The following is a 16,824-nucleotide window of genomic DNA, read 5'->3' as shown; positions in this document are numbered from 1 at the left end:
ATAGAAATCATAATATACAAAGATATGGTATTAATTCCAGGCCATATCGAACTTAAGGGATCCATACTTTAAGTATGTGTCATTTATTATTCAAGATAATGGCACTTGATACAAAGTTCACTCTCTTTAATTGATAATGCTAAGACTAGTCTATATCTTCATGACTCTAATGCTGCCATTTAAAATAACCAAGAGGTGTGTCGAAAGTGAGCACAACCAAGGTTCTGAATCTAAAGCCTTTCAAAGTGTGCTCAAAACTACAACTTTGGTGAATATACTTTAAGGTTATCAAAACACATCATAAGGGTATTTACAAGTGCTTCCAATGATCCTCTAAAATATTCACTAACTACATTCAAGAACTCCTTTGCATTTTCGAGTCTTAAAAATATCTCGAATTGCATAAAAAATGGAGGTCTACCATTACTACTAGAGTGATACTAACATTGAACTCCCACTATTCATAAGCATCTTTTAGATGTGGGTTTGGAGAGCCTGTCATTCAATGATACATAGTCTAGCCTTTTGTAGTCTTGAATTATGCAGATCTATTCCATCACTTGCAAAGGTTTCTGACCCACTAAAGTACTCAACATAATCGGTATCTAAAAAAGACACTAAGATACCAACAACTTCAATGTCACAGACACGGACTTACAGTTCCAAACATGCTCACTTCTTATAACACCTATTCAGTCCAGAAATGGAGTTTAATTAACTCAATCCACGATTTTAATCAATCCAACTAAAAAGAATGACTAAAATGTATAAAATCATGACTAAAATGTATAAAATCATGATGATACATAAGTGTGCTTCTAATTAGATACCATATGTGCCATCGTGGGTCGTCCATTGGACCGTGCCATGATGCAGAATTGGTTTCTAGTTTAGAAAACACAATACCATGATTATGAAGAGACACCGGTGTATCACCGTGGTCATCCGTTGGGCCGTGCCACGGCACACAATTGGTTCTCACATACAATACTCAATCAATCTATCTTAAGGGAAAATTAGTTAGATTGCCCAGAATCACTAAAAAAACACAAAAATGTGACCCCGACGAAACATCAGACGTGTCATTGTGGGTCGTCCGTTGGGCCGTGCCACAACACACAAACGATTTTCAATTCAGGAAATCACAATACTGTGATTCTGGCGAGACACCAGGCGTGTCACCGTGGGCCGTCCGTTGGGCCGTGCCACAGCACACAATTGGCTCTCCCATGAGACTAACTAGGGCCTGATAACCCTATACTTGAGGCGCACATCACCGTTGGGCAGAAGTATAACCCCAAACCAGGTTACCCAGGCCTAGTCCTCTCACACCGCCTATTTGTGCAAAACAACAGTCATCCGTTGGGCTAAGTGTTGCTCTTGGACAAATAGTCGCAATTGAAAGTGGTTCATAGTCCATAAATGTGTCATTGTATGCGACACTGTTCTCAAAATTAACCACGTAACCTTAAGCGATTTCGTTTCCCAGTTGGAATCGCAGTTCTTTGTTCATTCATTTTGACCAATCAGAACAAGATATAGTTCAATTTCAACTATAAATAATGAACAACGTAATAAACTTGTGTATACAAAACCAACTTTCAAGTTCCATGATCAAACATAGTTCAATGTTTTAGGATTTGAAAATACACACTATCAGTTTATTATAACCATAAGCTTGGATTTTAAGCATATCTGGCATGAACTAATGTGCATTCAAGTTAAAAGTTTAGTCCCATATATGATTTCAACTAATCATTTTAATCCTTAAGTTATATGCAAAACATAAAGCATATAAACAACATATACGGGTGCTTAAGTTAAGAATTAGAAACCAAAGGTGTTCATTGACTGACTTTTAATCATTAAACAACATCAAAACTTTACATAACTGGGTCTCCATGGCATTTAGTTAATTCTTCAAGAGTTTGAAATCAAAATTAAACTCAAGGCCCACTTTAAAAAACCCAAAAGTTATAAAATTACATTGGAATTTTAAAATCCAGACTCCGAACACCAAAACAGACCTTGGAAACGGGTTCATAATGGTCTAAAACAATATGAATGGTCTAACCCAAGTCCAAAACCCCAAAATATTTGACTTAAAATCAAACTTACAAAACCAAAAGTCTTGATTTTACACTGTAACTATATCATACAGTGCTTAAATACCAAAAATGACCTCAAAAATAGGTCCAGAACGGTCTGTAACCTTAGGAACCAATCTAATCCGAGCCCAAAACTCCAAAACTTTTGACTCAAAACCAAATTTATAAAGTCAAAAGTGTTAAAAATACACTATAAGTGTATTATACAGTGCTCAAATGGCAAAATGGATAGCAAAAATGGTTTCAAAGGGTTGCAAAACATTCGGAACCAGTTTTACTTGGGCTAAAACCCTAAAATATTTGACTCAAAAACCAACTTGAAAAATCAAAAGTTTTTGAATTTACACTATACCTATATGATACAGATGCCAAATGCCAAAACTGACCCAAAAAATGGATTCAAAATGGTGCAAAACCTCCAGAACCACTATAATCTGGCAAAAAATCTCACAAAAATGGGCCAAACCGAGTCAAACACATATTTGGGCCGTTTAGGCCTATGGGCCGGTTCAGGTCAGGTTGGGCCATGCGGTCTGGTGGGCTTAGAGGGTCTACTGTGCCCTTTTTAATTGAAAAGCCCGTCGCTGATCCTTGATGGGCCCGCGTGGCCCGGTTCGGCCCGCCAAGCCCAACACTATTCATCGTCTTCTTCATTAAAATAGTGAAAATTCCAACAAAATCCGAAAAAACACTCAAAGTTCGATTTATTATTGCGGCTTCGTTTGAAGTCCGATTGAGGCTCACAATACGCCGTTGGACTCGTCTCTCGACGAACTTCGCAACCACACCGGAAAATCTCCGGTCGGACAAGCCGGTCGCCGGCGGTACACTGTTTTCCGGCAAGGTCCAAAACTTCCCCAAAAGTTAAAATTTTCATCTTTAAATCGTCGCCAAACGCAATCCAGACATCGGATCGACGAACCGTTTGTTGCGTTGGATTCATGGGAACACAAGCAACGTTTCAGTGTCATTTAATCATCGATCCGACTCCAAAATTGATGGCGGCACTCAAAATACAAGTTTTCCCAAACCCTATTTCAATTACTTTTAATGCGATTTTCTCGCCATTTTCTCGCCGGAACCGTGGCTTTGATACCACATGTAAGTGTTCGATACAATATGAACACCGGTAACGGATCTTAGCGATTCAACATTGAGAAAATCACATGTAACAATATGGAATAAATTGAAATGAGAAAAAGACATACCGGAAGCCATGAATCTTTTCTTTTTCTTTTTCTCTTAAGGTTTCTCTTTGCTACACAATAGTCGGTGATGGGGACCGGTTTCCTTTCTCTTCAAGCGTGGATTTTCAAAGTTTGGAAACAAATTCGTTGTGTGCAAATAGGACCCAAGTACTTTTTATAAGCGTTTGTGGGAAGATATGCGACTCCTCATCGCGCCGATCCCTCTCCCTAAACGTCTCTTTACGTTTATACCTTTTCACATAAAGTCTTTTCATTAATGACTTTTCACAAAAGTAATTAACTAACCAAATGATCTTGACCGTCGATCTTGCAAAAGCCACATCCACCGTTAGGATTATTTCCTAACAGGCAGATGGTTTTTTTACTTCTAAATAGGACGTGAGATGGATTCCAGTTTTAGAAGTCGTAGTGTAGAAAATGGTTTCTTCAGCTAGATTTAAAAAAAAAAAAAAAATCAGGAATGGTCTAAGGATATTAGGGATCTAAGGTCATTTTAGTCATAGTCAAGTATTTTAATCATACTCATGGGAGCAATTTCTGTTTTATTTTTAGCTTGAAGCCAGCTTACACTTGACACATGTATATTTGGGCATAACTTGATCCATGTAGAACAAAGATCTAGTCAAGGCATCTAAATATCAAGATGGAAACGCACATGGATAACGATTGGCCAAATTGGACCTTGTTTATGTTGTTAAATACCACTTAGAGAATTCTAAGAAAAAAGAAGTTACCTAAAAGGCACTTATTCGGCCATACTCTTGTCTTGCTTATTTGATCCATCCATCCATCCGAATGCAACCATCGGCCAAATTCCGTTTATTACACCTTGTTAGAATGTTGATTTTTTGGGAAACGATTTCAACAGAAACATGTTTTGATACATGACGCTCGTGTTTCTTGTCTTTATATTTAAAGAGCTGTAAAAGGGTTTTTAGTTTCTATGGTCCCCAAAAAGCACTTGCGAGACAATTAAATGCTAGCTAGAAGACAAGATATATGAGCGCATGTATCAAAACATAGTTGTGCTGTAATAATTTCCCTTATCTTATGAGTGAGATATGTCCATTTAGGATGGGAGGAACGGCATGTGAGTTGCACCATGTTGTTCTGTCAATTTTGTTCTACCAGATCAACCGTCTTGATTTGACACTAACTATTGATCGTAAAAGTGACTTTCTGCCTAGCGATCAACTGTCTTGATTTGTCACTTACCAGTGATGTAAAAGTCACTTTCTGCGTAGCCGTTCTCATACCGATTGCATGACAAATAGAGTAATGGTAATAATGGTAAAAGACAGTTTTGTGGTCCTAAAAGGCTGCATGGGGGGTATGTACTATGTGAACGATCAGGATGGTTAAAACTTATATAACATCACTCTACGCGTTAAGCTAAAAAGCATCTGGAAACTTCTCGATATCTTACAGCCAAGATTCAACAACATGAAAAATATTACTTTCCGCAATTTATTTTCTTTTTCCTAGATCAAAAAGCTCTCTTAACTATAGCTCACTTAGCTAGGACGTGACCTCATTGTAGAAGTTTGCTACAGTTTAGTGGGTCCCACCATTGAATGATCTGAACAGTCCAATTGGCAGGTCTTGATTTGGATCTCCTATGACCGAAAACTATACCGTTTGGCGTTTGCCCATCCTACCATCCAATAATATGCATTTTTCTCATTGAACATGGACGTTAAAGGAACTGCAACTAGGCAATGGTACATGTTCAACAGCAAAAAGATACACACTATTGGAAGTTAGGATTGTGTGTTGGCATACCTTTTGGGCTATAGGATATCCAAACCAAAGCATGTCAAATGGAAATTCGAAATCATTCGAAGGAGGGACTCACTGCACCAGAGAGAGAGAGAGAGAGAGAGAGAGAGAGAGAGTAGGGATTTCTCATGTGCTCTCTCCGTGTTCTCTCCACACATGCCATCTCAAGTCTCTCCTCTCTTGCTCTTTCCTCCAATCCCAGCTCCTATTTCACAGTTGGGCCCACGAATGTTCCATGAAAGAAAATTTTCACGGAGTATTAGCTTACCAGTGTTGAGAGAGGGGTAGGAAGAGAACTGAGAGGGCACGAGTGACTAGAAATGATGCGAAGTGGCAGAAAAATAAAATTCATTGAATAGAGTTTTTTCTTTTCCCTATTTTTATGCCACTTCCACCCTCTCTTCACTCGTGGCCTCTAAATTATATTCGTTTGTCACCCGCCTTGCTCCTCTCCCACCACTTGGTATCATGGCTACCAAACATGGCCTAAAGGAATTAAGATCTATTTTCCATTGAAAAAATTTCCTTGTATCAAAAGAGACTTCAAGGGCATGTTTGGCAACTACAAAAAATTATTCCATGCAATATTGATGGGCCCAATTGTGAGAAAGGCAAGAGGAGAGGGAGAAGTAGAGATCTGAGAGGACATGATTGAGATTGATAGTTTTTTGTTTCCTAATTTCAGCCACTTCTCACCACTTGGAGACACTAGTTTCCTGATTTTTGTTTCGCGTCTTTTAGCTACTTTACCCCCCTACCTCTCTCTCACTAATTGGAGACACTAGTTTATAATGAAAAAAAATCATGGTAGCTAAACTGACCCTCTCTTCGCTGTATTTTAGGGGCTTTTCATGCTCCCTCACATTATTCCCTTGACCGTAACCCGTCCCAACCAAGCTTCGAGTCAAGAGGTTCAACTTTAACCCATCTCGCCTCTAAAGCTTAACCCAACCCAACCCGAATTTAAATTGAGTTGACTTTTTTCAACTTAACCCTAGAAAATGCCAACCCTACCCGAGCTGAAATCTAGTTGAACCAATTGGGTTTGGGTTGGGAATGACCCAAGTGGCACCCTGATCAACCATCCCTTATTCATGGTTTCCAATCATGCCATAATTGTTTGCATATAATCATATGCAAATAATCTATATTTTATGTATATAATGGGAAAACATGGCGTGCCACATTGCATCCCACACTCTTTAAAACATTATAAAACTTTTATATAAAGATACGATAAGATAAAAATGTATTTTTTAGCTGTTAAAAATCTTATAAAATGTAAATCTATACTAATACAATGGGTTGGATAGGTAATAATGGGAAAACTTGCGTGACAGTAAGTCAAACATAGAGCCACTTGCCCCAAATTGATTGAATAATCGTAACCGGTGTATATTATAAGGTAACCAAGTTTGGTTATAGAAGAGTAAGGGTGAATCACTTATCCAAGAAATCAAACCCTTAATATTTTTCTACTATTTTGCTTAAAAAAACGTAAAAAATTTCCGGCGAAATTTGTATCCACGCGTCGGGTAACCGGCTGCTCATCGTGGAATCTCACCTAACAAAACCCAGTGGTCCTCACACGTGAAGGCTACCAAGAACCGAAAACCGTCGGATCATCATAGGTGACCCGAACAAGCCCGATCCGACGGTTAATATCTACCGAATCCCAAGTCATGGTCCCGCTGCTCCCGCCAGAACTTACCGCGTGTCTCAGGTCATCACCAATTCGTGCACACAGTTTCCCATTTAATTTAATTTTTACTTTTAATGATGGGTAGTTTCTCATTTTTCTTGTGCAGAAAGAAAACGGAAAAACAAAACAAGCAAAGAAGGTATATATATAAAGACTGAGACGAGGACTAGCATAACAGAGAAAGGGGTTTCTGTGTTTTCTTTGGGATTTTATTTTTCAGCACGCGAGACAGAGAGAAAGAAAAATGCATCTGTACAATGCTTGGCTTCCGCCTCCAGTTGCAGAAGAAACGAAGAGAGAGAAGGAGTCTTTCTCTTTCGTTGTGAAGTCGGTGAAGGAATCATGGCGACCTGATGATCCAGAATCCGTCTATTCGACTCTCAAATGGATCTCGGTCATTGACCTGTGCGTTCCCATCGCTAATTTTCTTCTTTTTTTTTTTTTTTTTCATTTCTCCTCCTACATACTTTCAACATAGAATTTCATAATTTCTTGCTTCTTTTCAATTTATTTTTTTTTACGAAATTTCGAATTTTGTGTTTGATTCGGTGAGATGTCTGTTTATTTTTACGCCTTTTTTGTTTGTGTCTTTTGGAGGAGGCTGAATTCTAGGTTAAAGGCGTAATTATCTTATGTGCTGATTAACACAATAAGTTTAGCTCAATTTTAATTGAATCCAAGTTATATTTAAGTTAATTTCAATTTGATGATATTCTCTCGCTCATTTTAGTTGTATTCTACTTGATTCTAATTACATGGCTTACACGAGCTTAACCAACGGTAGTCCATCTTTTCTCGATTCAGACCGTGATTTCAGTTACATTATGTTAAGCTTTTGGTTATATGAGATGAAAAGAGAACGAATTTTAGTTTCACTTGGAGAAACTATGGTAATTTGTTTGTTAATTCAAGTTGAATTTTAATTCTATGATTTTTCATGTTTTATTTGTTGTCTGCCTCATCTGTTTTTAAGGGTGACGTCTCTTGATCTAGACGTTGCTGCTGTTGCAATTTTGAGGGTTTCTCATAAGTTCGCCCATATTTAGTGGTTCACTATTTTTCACAGGCTCGAAGAACGTAGGCTATGGGTTTCAGAAAAAGTTAAGTGGAAGACATGAGGAAATAAATAAACAAGTCAATGAGAAGGGTGTAAGTAAATGACATTAATCATAGGAGTATAAGCAGGAATGGAGATATCCATTTGCGCAAACTCTATAATGTTCAAGAAACATAAGGAACAGTTAGATGGGTAATTTGGAAATTTATGGGATTTACGAGAACTGAACGATGTTAGGCAAACTCTATAATGTTCAAGAAACATAAGGAACAGTTAGATGGGTAAATTGGAAATTTATGGGATTTACGAGAACTGAATAATGTTAGTTTTGCTCGCATCTCATCATCTTTTCTCTTTGGCTCCTTTTCAATCCCTCATTAAGATGTCTGCAGTTGTTACTAGTTAGCCAGGGCCATTAACTGCTTTTGTTTTTGGAGTAAGATGTAGGGATCTGCAATATTTATGTGTATGCTGTTATAGCTTTGCAAATCTGTCTGGCTCTCTCTATGGGTGATGTAGATCATCCATTGTTCTCATTGTCTCTTTGCTGGTTGAAGAGGTCCGTGGATTGAATTCTACTTTGGAGATTGTTTCAAAAAGTAGACCACACATATTCTGCAATATTTATGCGAATGTTGTTCTAGCTTCGTAAATCTATCTGGATCTCTCTATGGGTGTTGTAGATCATTGATTGTTCTCATTGTGTCTTTGCTGGTTGAAGAGGTCCATGGATTGAATGTCACTTAGGAAATTGTTTAAGAAATTAGATCACACACAATCTTTTATTGCTTTCTAAAACCATTTGCTTTTAGTTATTAACATAAAAAAGGGAAGTGTTATATTCAGCCCCTTTCCTTCTTTGGGCCGTCCCCCTCTAGTGTATTTATGGCTACCCTTTCACACTACAAGAGGGTGGCCCAAGAAAGAAAAAGGGGCGAATGTATCATTTCCCTTTTTAAAAATTTATGAACAAATTAGACAATAGCTAGTTGAGCTTATCATTTGCATCCTTGAGCCTAAGAGAACCTTCTTTCTGCAGTTTTGTAAGAGCAAAGAGTGAAATTTCTCTGGAAGATGTTGGGGAACTTGTGCAAGTTGGGTTAGAAGTGTTTCATGCATCACAGAACAAACTTTACGCTCAGGTAATATGACGTTTCATCCATACATTTGTGATATTTATATTATAGAATGTGCTTTTGTGCATTTTTAGTTATCTTTTTTCTTTCTGCTGTGATCCCAAATTTCAAATTTGATCTATGATAATTAGGTCAGATGGGGAAATATCTTAGTCAAATTACTAAAGAAGAATGGAAGGAAATTGTCCTTGAAAGTTCAATGGCGACCTTTGTATGACACTTTGGTTCATACTCACTTCACAAGGTGAATTTTTACCTTTCTAGCATATTAGCTTGTGCTCTTAAACCGGACGTAGAACCACTAAGAGCCGTCTGACCGACATTTCGGGTTTCGGTCGGGACCGACACCGAAACGTCTAATAGGTGAAACGGTATTTTATTTCGTCTCATTTTTTCTGAAATTTCACCCAAAAACCTGGTTTTTTTTAATTTATTTAATATTTTACCAAAATTTCGACCGAAATGACTGAAATTTCGGCCGAAATTTGTTATCGAATAAAATATTGTTTTTATCGTTTTGTCGGATTTCGGCCGAAATTTCGATTTCGGTGGGGTCCGAAACCTGTACCAAAACCGAAATTTAAAACAATGGTCCTACAATTGAATATGTCAAAAGCTTTCCATTTTCTTTCTCACATATTCCTTACTATTTTTCCTTGTGGAGCTCCAAGTCAAGAGTTCTTTTTTGTTTATTGAACTATAAAATATTTACCAAGGAACATATTGGCATGTGTATGACACTAGCTGGATACCTATTTAACTTTCTGCACTTCTAATTTTAATTACTTATAATTTCTGTTATACTAGGTACTATTTTTTATATGTGTTTACAGAAATACAGGCCCAGAGGGTTGGAGATTGAGACAACGTCATTTTGTGGCAGTAACATCCCTCATCCAGTCTTCCAGGAAATTCTTTCCATCAGGCTCTGCCTTTGAGATATGGTCTGAGTTCAGGTAATTATTTTGGCTTCAATTTTATTCAAAATACTCTTGCAGTCTTCTGTACAACATTTTGGGGACCATTAAAGTTTGTTTTTCATTTCCAAAATTAGACAAAATGGCCCTATTATTTATTTTTCTGAATTGTTCTATAATTTTCCTAAAATATTCAAAGATTTTCTGTTGGCTCATTCAACTCAGTCAAGTCTGTGTGGACTTAGCAAATAACAGCTGCCTACATAACTGGGCAATTTCGAAGTCAATGGTATATTTTTTTGCGGCATCTGTCTATTTGTTTGGTTCTAATATATCTTTATGTTCTTGTAAGATATCTGTATGAACTTCACTGAAAAAAAAAGAACAAAGAAAATTTCTATGTGAAATCTTCTGTATGATATAAGGGACCGATGAAAGTTCTTAAGACATCTCATTCAGTTCCTAGTAGTAATGAGGATGCTTTCCTATTCTGGTTAAGCTCTGGTCATTACTATAGTATTGCTTCAGTTGACCTCTTAATGCTCCAGTTTGATAAACCCTAATTGGTAATGTTTTTAACATCTCAGTATTTAAGTTAGTATGGCTAATTCTTTCACTTTTATACCCTTTAATGGTGCTTGGAGCTTTGATTTTTTTAGGGTTTTTTGGAATGATACTTTGAAGTTTTGAGTTTCTGTTACCAATCAACATGAATAGTAGTAACCAATGTTTAAAAGCTCATATACTTGGACAACTACTCAACCAAAACTGAGTTGACTCGTATGAGTTAATGATTGACACGGTGATATTTATTGAATTGGGTGAATCATAGAAAAGTTCGTTTATATTGAAAGGGCCAAAACTGAGTCGACTCGGGTGAGTCACTTTTCAAAGCGTAGCAATCAATAAATTATGCCTTCCAGTAGTACTCACTTTATTAATGTGAAAGCTGGACTGTTTCACATCATTTTACTGAATAACTTTGCAGATCCTTATTGGAAAATCCATGGCATAACTCATCCTTCGAAGGTTCTGGGTTTGTGAGACTGTTTCTTCCTACAAATGTGGAAAATCGTGACTTTTTTTCACTGTAAGGATGACAAATTCTATTGGTTAGGGAGACTATATGTGTTTTTTTTTTGCTTTTAACAGTATCAGTTTATGACCAACTCACTTTCTTGTCCTTCGGGTGGCAGGGATTGGATTAAACAGTGTCTAGATCTATGGGATTCGATACCAAATTGTCAGTTTTGGGATATTCAATGGGCTGCTGTTGTTGCTCGCTGTATAAAGAACTACAATACAATTGTTTGGGAAAGTTTCTTACCAGGACTCTTTACGCGGTACTTAAATATGTTTGAGGTGAGTATTGTAAATTGCTTTCAAAAATGCTTGCCTTTTGTCATCATCTGCTTTGATACAAGCAAATCTTGAGGAAAAATAGGGCAATATTCCACTTGCCACTTTGGATACGGTCACCTTTATTAGGAAAGCATGTGTCACATGAATGAAATGATTCCACACATGATTGAGCTATCCATCACCTTTTTAAACTTATATAAACAATGTTGTTAAAATCTTTCGATTCAAATCGATTCGTGGGTTGAACGATTCAAATCGGACAAAGAATCTTTTTTCATAAAAATCTTACGATTCAAGTGCGATTCGACTTTGAATCGTGTGATTTTTACGATTCTTTTTACATTTTTTTACGATTCTGTCTGTTTTGGATTTTGAGAACTGATTGTGATTTCAAAATGAAAATCATTTCAAAATGCTCTGTTTATTGCTGACATTTCTTTGTATGATGATTATTATAGATTTGAGTATGTGCTTTGTTTACTGATGTGATAAATTATATAATGATTTATTATATGATGAATATAGTTTGTGATTTGTTTCGTAATTTACTGTGCGATGAATATGGTTTCTGCTTTGGATTATTAATCATGGAATTTTATATTTAATTTAATAGTTTCAAATGGAAAATAGATAATTACTCATTTTATTCTTATTTTTTACCTTTTATATTTTTTCTCATTTATATATATATATATATATATATATATATATATATATATATAAGTTAAGTGAAGCTACACATACGTGTAGCTAACTTAGCTACACCGACGGCTTAAAATACAGTGGGCCCACATTATTTGGGTGATCCAAACCAAGGTTGCCAAGGCGGGAATCGAAAGCGGGATTCGATTCGGGATTCGAAAGCGGGAATCGAAGGCTCCTGGGATGGTGGGAAGCGGGAATCGTGGGTTTGCCAGAGAGTCGACGGGGATTCGCGGGGATTCGCCGGGGAATCGCTAAGAGTCGCTGGGGAGTTGGGATTCGCTGGGGATTCGCAGGGAATCGCCTGGGAATCGAGGTTCCTATGAAGTGGGAATCGGGGTTTTCATAAATTGGGAATCGGGGTTCCCTAGAATCGGGGATTCGAATCGAATCACGGTTCGGATTCGCGATTCGGGGATTCGCGAATCCCCAACTCCAGGTACGAATCCTGCTTCTCTGATCCAAACCATTCATTTGATAGGACCTCACATTGATAGGGTGTGCCCAAAAAATCAGCTCCATTGGATGATCTCAACCCTTCAAACTGTGGAGGCAAAAATGGACAGATTTGTGAAGGTTTTTACACGTCCATTTTTTGCCTCCCCAAATCGTAGCGTTGGGATGATCCTATGGAGCTGATTTTTTGGGCACACCCTATCTATGTGAGGGCCCATCAAATGAATGGTTTGCATCACCCAAACAATGTGGGGCCCACTGTATTTTAAGCCGTCGGTGTAGCTAAGTTAGCTACACGTATGTGTAGCTACACTTCTCTCTCTCTCTCTCTCTCTATATATATATATATATATATATATATATATATATATATATATATATATATATATATATATAAATCTTACGATTTACGATCCGATTTACTATTCGAACCCTGTTACGATTTACGATTTGATTCCGATTTTCAGAAACTTGCAATCAACCATTCTGTATTTGCTATGAGCTGCTTGCTTGTTTTTAAATAAATATGCTTTGCCATTCAAAAACATTAATTCTATATTTTTTGCCTTGGTTCATAAGGAATAGAGGTGGCAAGCTTTATGTTTTCAGTTACCAGTTTTGGGTCTTCTTTTGTAGTGTTTGGGTCTGACAAAGATCTCTTATTTGTTGTCGTTGTGATTGAATTTGTTGGATTGAAATTACTTTTGCTAGTTTTTTATACATGTGAAGTTTGATGAACCTTGGTGTTTCTGGCTTGTATTTTTGATGGTACTGAGCTATTCAAGTAACTTATGTCGGTGGCGGTTTAAGTCATTTCTGGAGGGGTTTGTGCTTTTAAATATCCATCAACCTGTATAGATCATGACATTTGTCTTTTGGATTTGATGCATGAGCTATTCAAGTTAGGCTCATTGCTTGTTTGATATCGGATATCCTGTATGTTTTTTAAATCCTTTTAGTAATTAGGATACATATTGTTCTAGGGCATGATGGTTGTTTTTAACATGTTAGTAGTGAGTTTTTGTTAGGGGTTAGGCTCAGGGTCGGATGGGTAGGTTTATGGTTAGGTGGTCGTTCTTTATGTCATGAGTTCCTAGACCTATTGGGCTTTGTTAAGGAGAGGTTAAATTTTCAGCGTCAGGATTGGGTTGGGCGTTCCATAGGAACTTTAAAGATGCAAGAGTTAAAAAATTTGCTTTAGGCTCTTTGGCCTTGTTGAGCTATGGAATTTTACCAAAAATGGGATAAAGTATTTGGTAAGAAGAAAATTGGTTGCTCACCTAAGTCTAAGATTTTTTTTTGATGAAATGGTATGCCTAAGTCTAAGTTAAAAAACATGATTCCTAAATTCAAGGACAAGAGGAAAGCAAAATGAAAAAAAACTTTAATAAAAATGAAAAATGGTTGCAAAACCTAAGACTGAAGCTAAAAAGGGAATTTTTTAAATTTAAGGAAAAATAAAAAGCTTTGAAGAAACTTTTGTGAGGATGGAAATGAGTTATCTCTATTTCAAAAAAAGGGAAGTTGCGTAACCTACCATGAAGGAGAAAATTAAGGGACATGGAACCAAAAGTATGGGAGATGACGACAGTGCTAACGACCACAAGACAAAGTTTTATAAATAGGAATGGGAGAGGTCATTTTGGGGGATCTGATCTTTTGGAGGAAGGCTATGCTCATGGAGGAGATGAAGAGGAGAGAAAATAAAGGAAATAGGTTAGAAAGTTTTGGACTAACTTAAAAGGACAAAGAGGACATCCTTGAAGACTCTTCCTTTTGAGAATAAGAAGAAAAAGGACTTCCTCCTAGGAGAACAAGATATCCTTCGTAAATTTCCTCTTCTTCGAGATCCAATGTCTTTTCATAAAAGAAGGGAAGAGGATTTCCTTGTGAAAGATCCATGAACATGGATATTGATGGAAGAAATAGCTCATACAAGAAAACCAAAAGAATGTTGCCGAAGATCATCAATCTCTAGATTAATACTCTCCCAAAGTTGTTGAGGATTGAAAAGCCAATCAGTTTGTTGTTTATGACACCAAACAACCTACAAATCATGGCACCATTCCTTTTTTGGATAGCCTTTTGAATGGATTTTATCGTTGACTCTCCCATCAATCTCTGACTTGTCCGGTGGATCTTCATGCAATCATCTCTAAAAAACAGAGAGAGTCGATCACATTGCAGATCACCATACTGATCGACTTTCAAATCATCCGTCGTCAGAGTGAGGGTGATCTCGCCAATAGAATTACATAGGACTACGCCGATTGGCCTTTGATTATATCTACAATAGACGTTCAATTGGTGGCGCCAGTCGATCCCCAAATAAAAAAAGGACTCTAGAAACGACAAGTTATCAAAATGACTTAAGGGAATTCTCCTTCCGAGAAGACTCCTTTACAAACACAAAGTTAAAATGGTTACTATGACTCGAAAGGGATTTTCATTTGTTGGAATTTTCCTAGAAAAGTGTCAAAAAGGAAATTTTGTTAAGATTCTCTACAACTCAAAAAGGGCTCCTCTCCAAGAGGACTCTCTCACGAAAATGAGTTTCGAAGAGAGATATTTACAGAACTACTTGTCTATTGCTTATTTATATTTAAATAGGGAAACTCTAGTTGAAAAAACAGAGGTGTTGAAAGGAAAAGATTTCACTTGATTAAGTGGGAGGAAGTTTGTCGGCCAAAAGAATTTGGGGGAATTGGGTATCTGCAACCTACGGATTGTGAATGATGCGTTGTTGGCTAAATTGCTCTGGAGATTTGGTGAAGACAGAGCTCATATGTGGACCAAGGTCATAGATCATAAGTATGGAGTTGGTTTTGGTGATTGGACTCCGCCCGTTGATTATAGAACTGTTGGGATTAAGGTTCCTTTTTCTAGTAGAGTTTGATTCGGAGCATACCAAGGTGATAGAATTCTTTTCTGGAAGATCCTTGGTGTAATGTGAGACTGTTGCTGGGGATTTCCGATCTTTATGTTGTTTTGGTAGAGAAAGAGGTCTCAATACGAGATTCTTTTAATCGAATTGATGGTATGATTAGTTAGATGGTCGATTTTTGTCAGAATTTTTTTGATTGGGAATCGAAAGAGTCGCTTTGTTTTTGGAAATGCTGGATTCGACTTACACCGGGAGGGTGAGAGAGGATAAAAGGTTTTGGATTGGGGCTTTTAATAGGATATTCTCGGTTCAATCTTTCTACGGTCTTTTCTTGTCGACGTTTTCAGCCTCACAAGTTAATAGAGACTGTAGTATTCCTTCTCTGCCTAGAGTCTGTGCCTTTTTGCAATTCTTAATAGGTTCTTGACCATGGGTCATCAATGAAACCGAAAGATCATCATTCTCCATCATTGCGCTATATGCCTGCAGGCAGGGGAATCAGTTGATCTTATATTCTTGCATTGGGGCATTACAGAGTGGCTAGAGAGATATGGATGAGTATTTTGAACCTCTTCGCTATTTTCTTGGTGTTTCCTAATTGCTTTGACGAGTTGTTCGTTGCCTCGAGTTGTTCCTCGTGATTTGAAAGGGTAAAGATTTTATGGAGTCTAGCTTTGTTGGCTACTATTTGGGCCTTTTTTTAAAGGAAAGAAATAAACATGTATTTAAGGGAAAAACCATGAGCCTCACATTATTTTCCATCAAGTGCTGTTGTTGTTGGTGAAATGGGCAGTGGTTACCTTCTGTTTTATGGGAATATTGGAAACCACTCTAAGGCGTTCCTGGATCGAGATATGCTTCAATAGGGAGGATTTCAGTCCCCTCCCCCACAACTCCACATTGGCCCCCCTCAGTAGGGAGGATTTTAGTCCCCTCCCTCCCAACCGCACATTGGTCCCCTCCTACTGGAATGTTAAAATTGAATTTTGACGGTTCTAGCTTGGGAAATCCGGGCTCAACCAGGGTGGGCGCTCTTTCGAGAGATGAATATGGTTTTACAATTTGGGCCTTCTTGGGCTCAATTGGAATTAAAAATTCAAGTGATGCGGAAGCGCATGTTATTACTCTTCACATGATCCAATTGATAGAAATACATGACATGGACAACCTAATCGTGGGAGGTGACTCCTCAATGTGATAGATGGCTAAATCAGAGAGGATTGATCCCTTGGAGATTCCTCAAAGCCCTTGATGAGATTTTGGATCGCATTGTGGGTCACTAAGTGAAGTTTCAACATATTTGGAGGTTGACAAATAATGATGTAGTTCGGTTTACCCATTCCGTGGTGGAGGGAACCAATATTGAGTTGTTTGATTTCATCCCTCATTGATGGAGTTTTGTATCTTCATGTTTTTTTCCTTTTTCTTGATCGTATGGTGGCTATCTTGGTCCTTGGGGTCCCCACCTTTTATCTTTCTTTTAATAATATTCTTGCATTTCTCAAAAAAAAAA

General features: G+C 37.5%; 1 protein-coding gene across 2 annotated transcripts in view; it reads left to right on the top strand.

Moving 5' to 3' along the window:
- The first annotated feature begins 6,948 nt into the window (after positions 1-6,948).
- The window catches only part of PA200 (proteasome activating protein 200), a 42,120-nt gene continuing 32,244 nt past the window's right edge, over positions 6,949-16,824 (top strand). For both annotated transcript variants that reach the window (XM_077361439.1, XM_077361438.1), the window contains exons 1-6: positions 6,949-7,202; positions 8,894-8,996; positions 9,122-9,234; positions 9,824-9,946; positions 10,896-10,997; positions 11,104-11,269. In XM_077361439.1, coding sequence (XP_077217554.1) covers positions 7,042-7,202; positions 8,894-8,996; positions 9,122-9,234; positions 9,824-9,946; positions 10,896-10,997; positions 11,104-11,269 — 768 coding nt within the window. In that variant the 5' untranslated portion in view covers positions 6,949-7,041. The remainder of the gene's footprint in view (positions 7,203-8,893; positions 8,997-9,121; positions 9,235-9,823; positions 9,947-10,895; positions 10,998-11,103; positions 11,270-16,824) is intronic.

Source organism: Tasmannia lanceolata, unplaced genomic scaffold (genome assembly GCF_043159265.1).
Source record: "Tasmannia lanceolata isolate RefF3 unplaced genomic scaffold, GAP_Taslan_0.1 ptg000018l, whole genome shotgun sequence".
Taxonomy (NCBI): Eukaryota; Viridiplantae; Streptophyta; class Magnoliopsida; order Canellales; family Winteraceae; genus Tasmannia; species Tasmannia lanceolata.
This window is presented reverse-complemented; position numbering and strand designations above follow the sequence as displayed.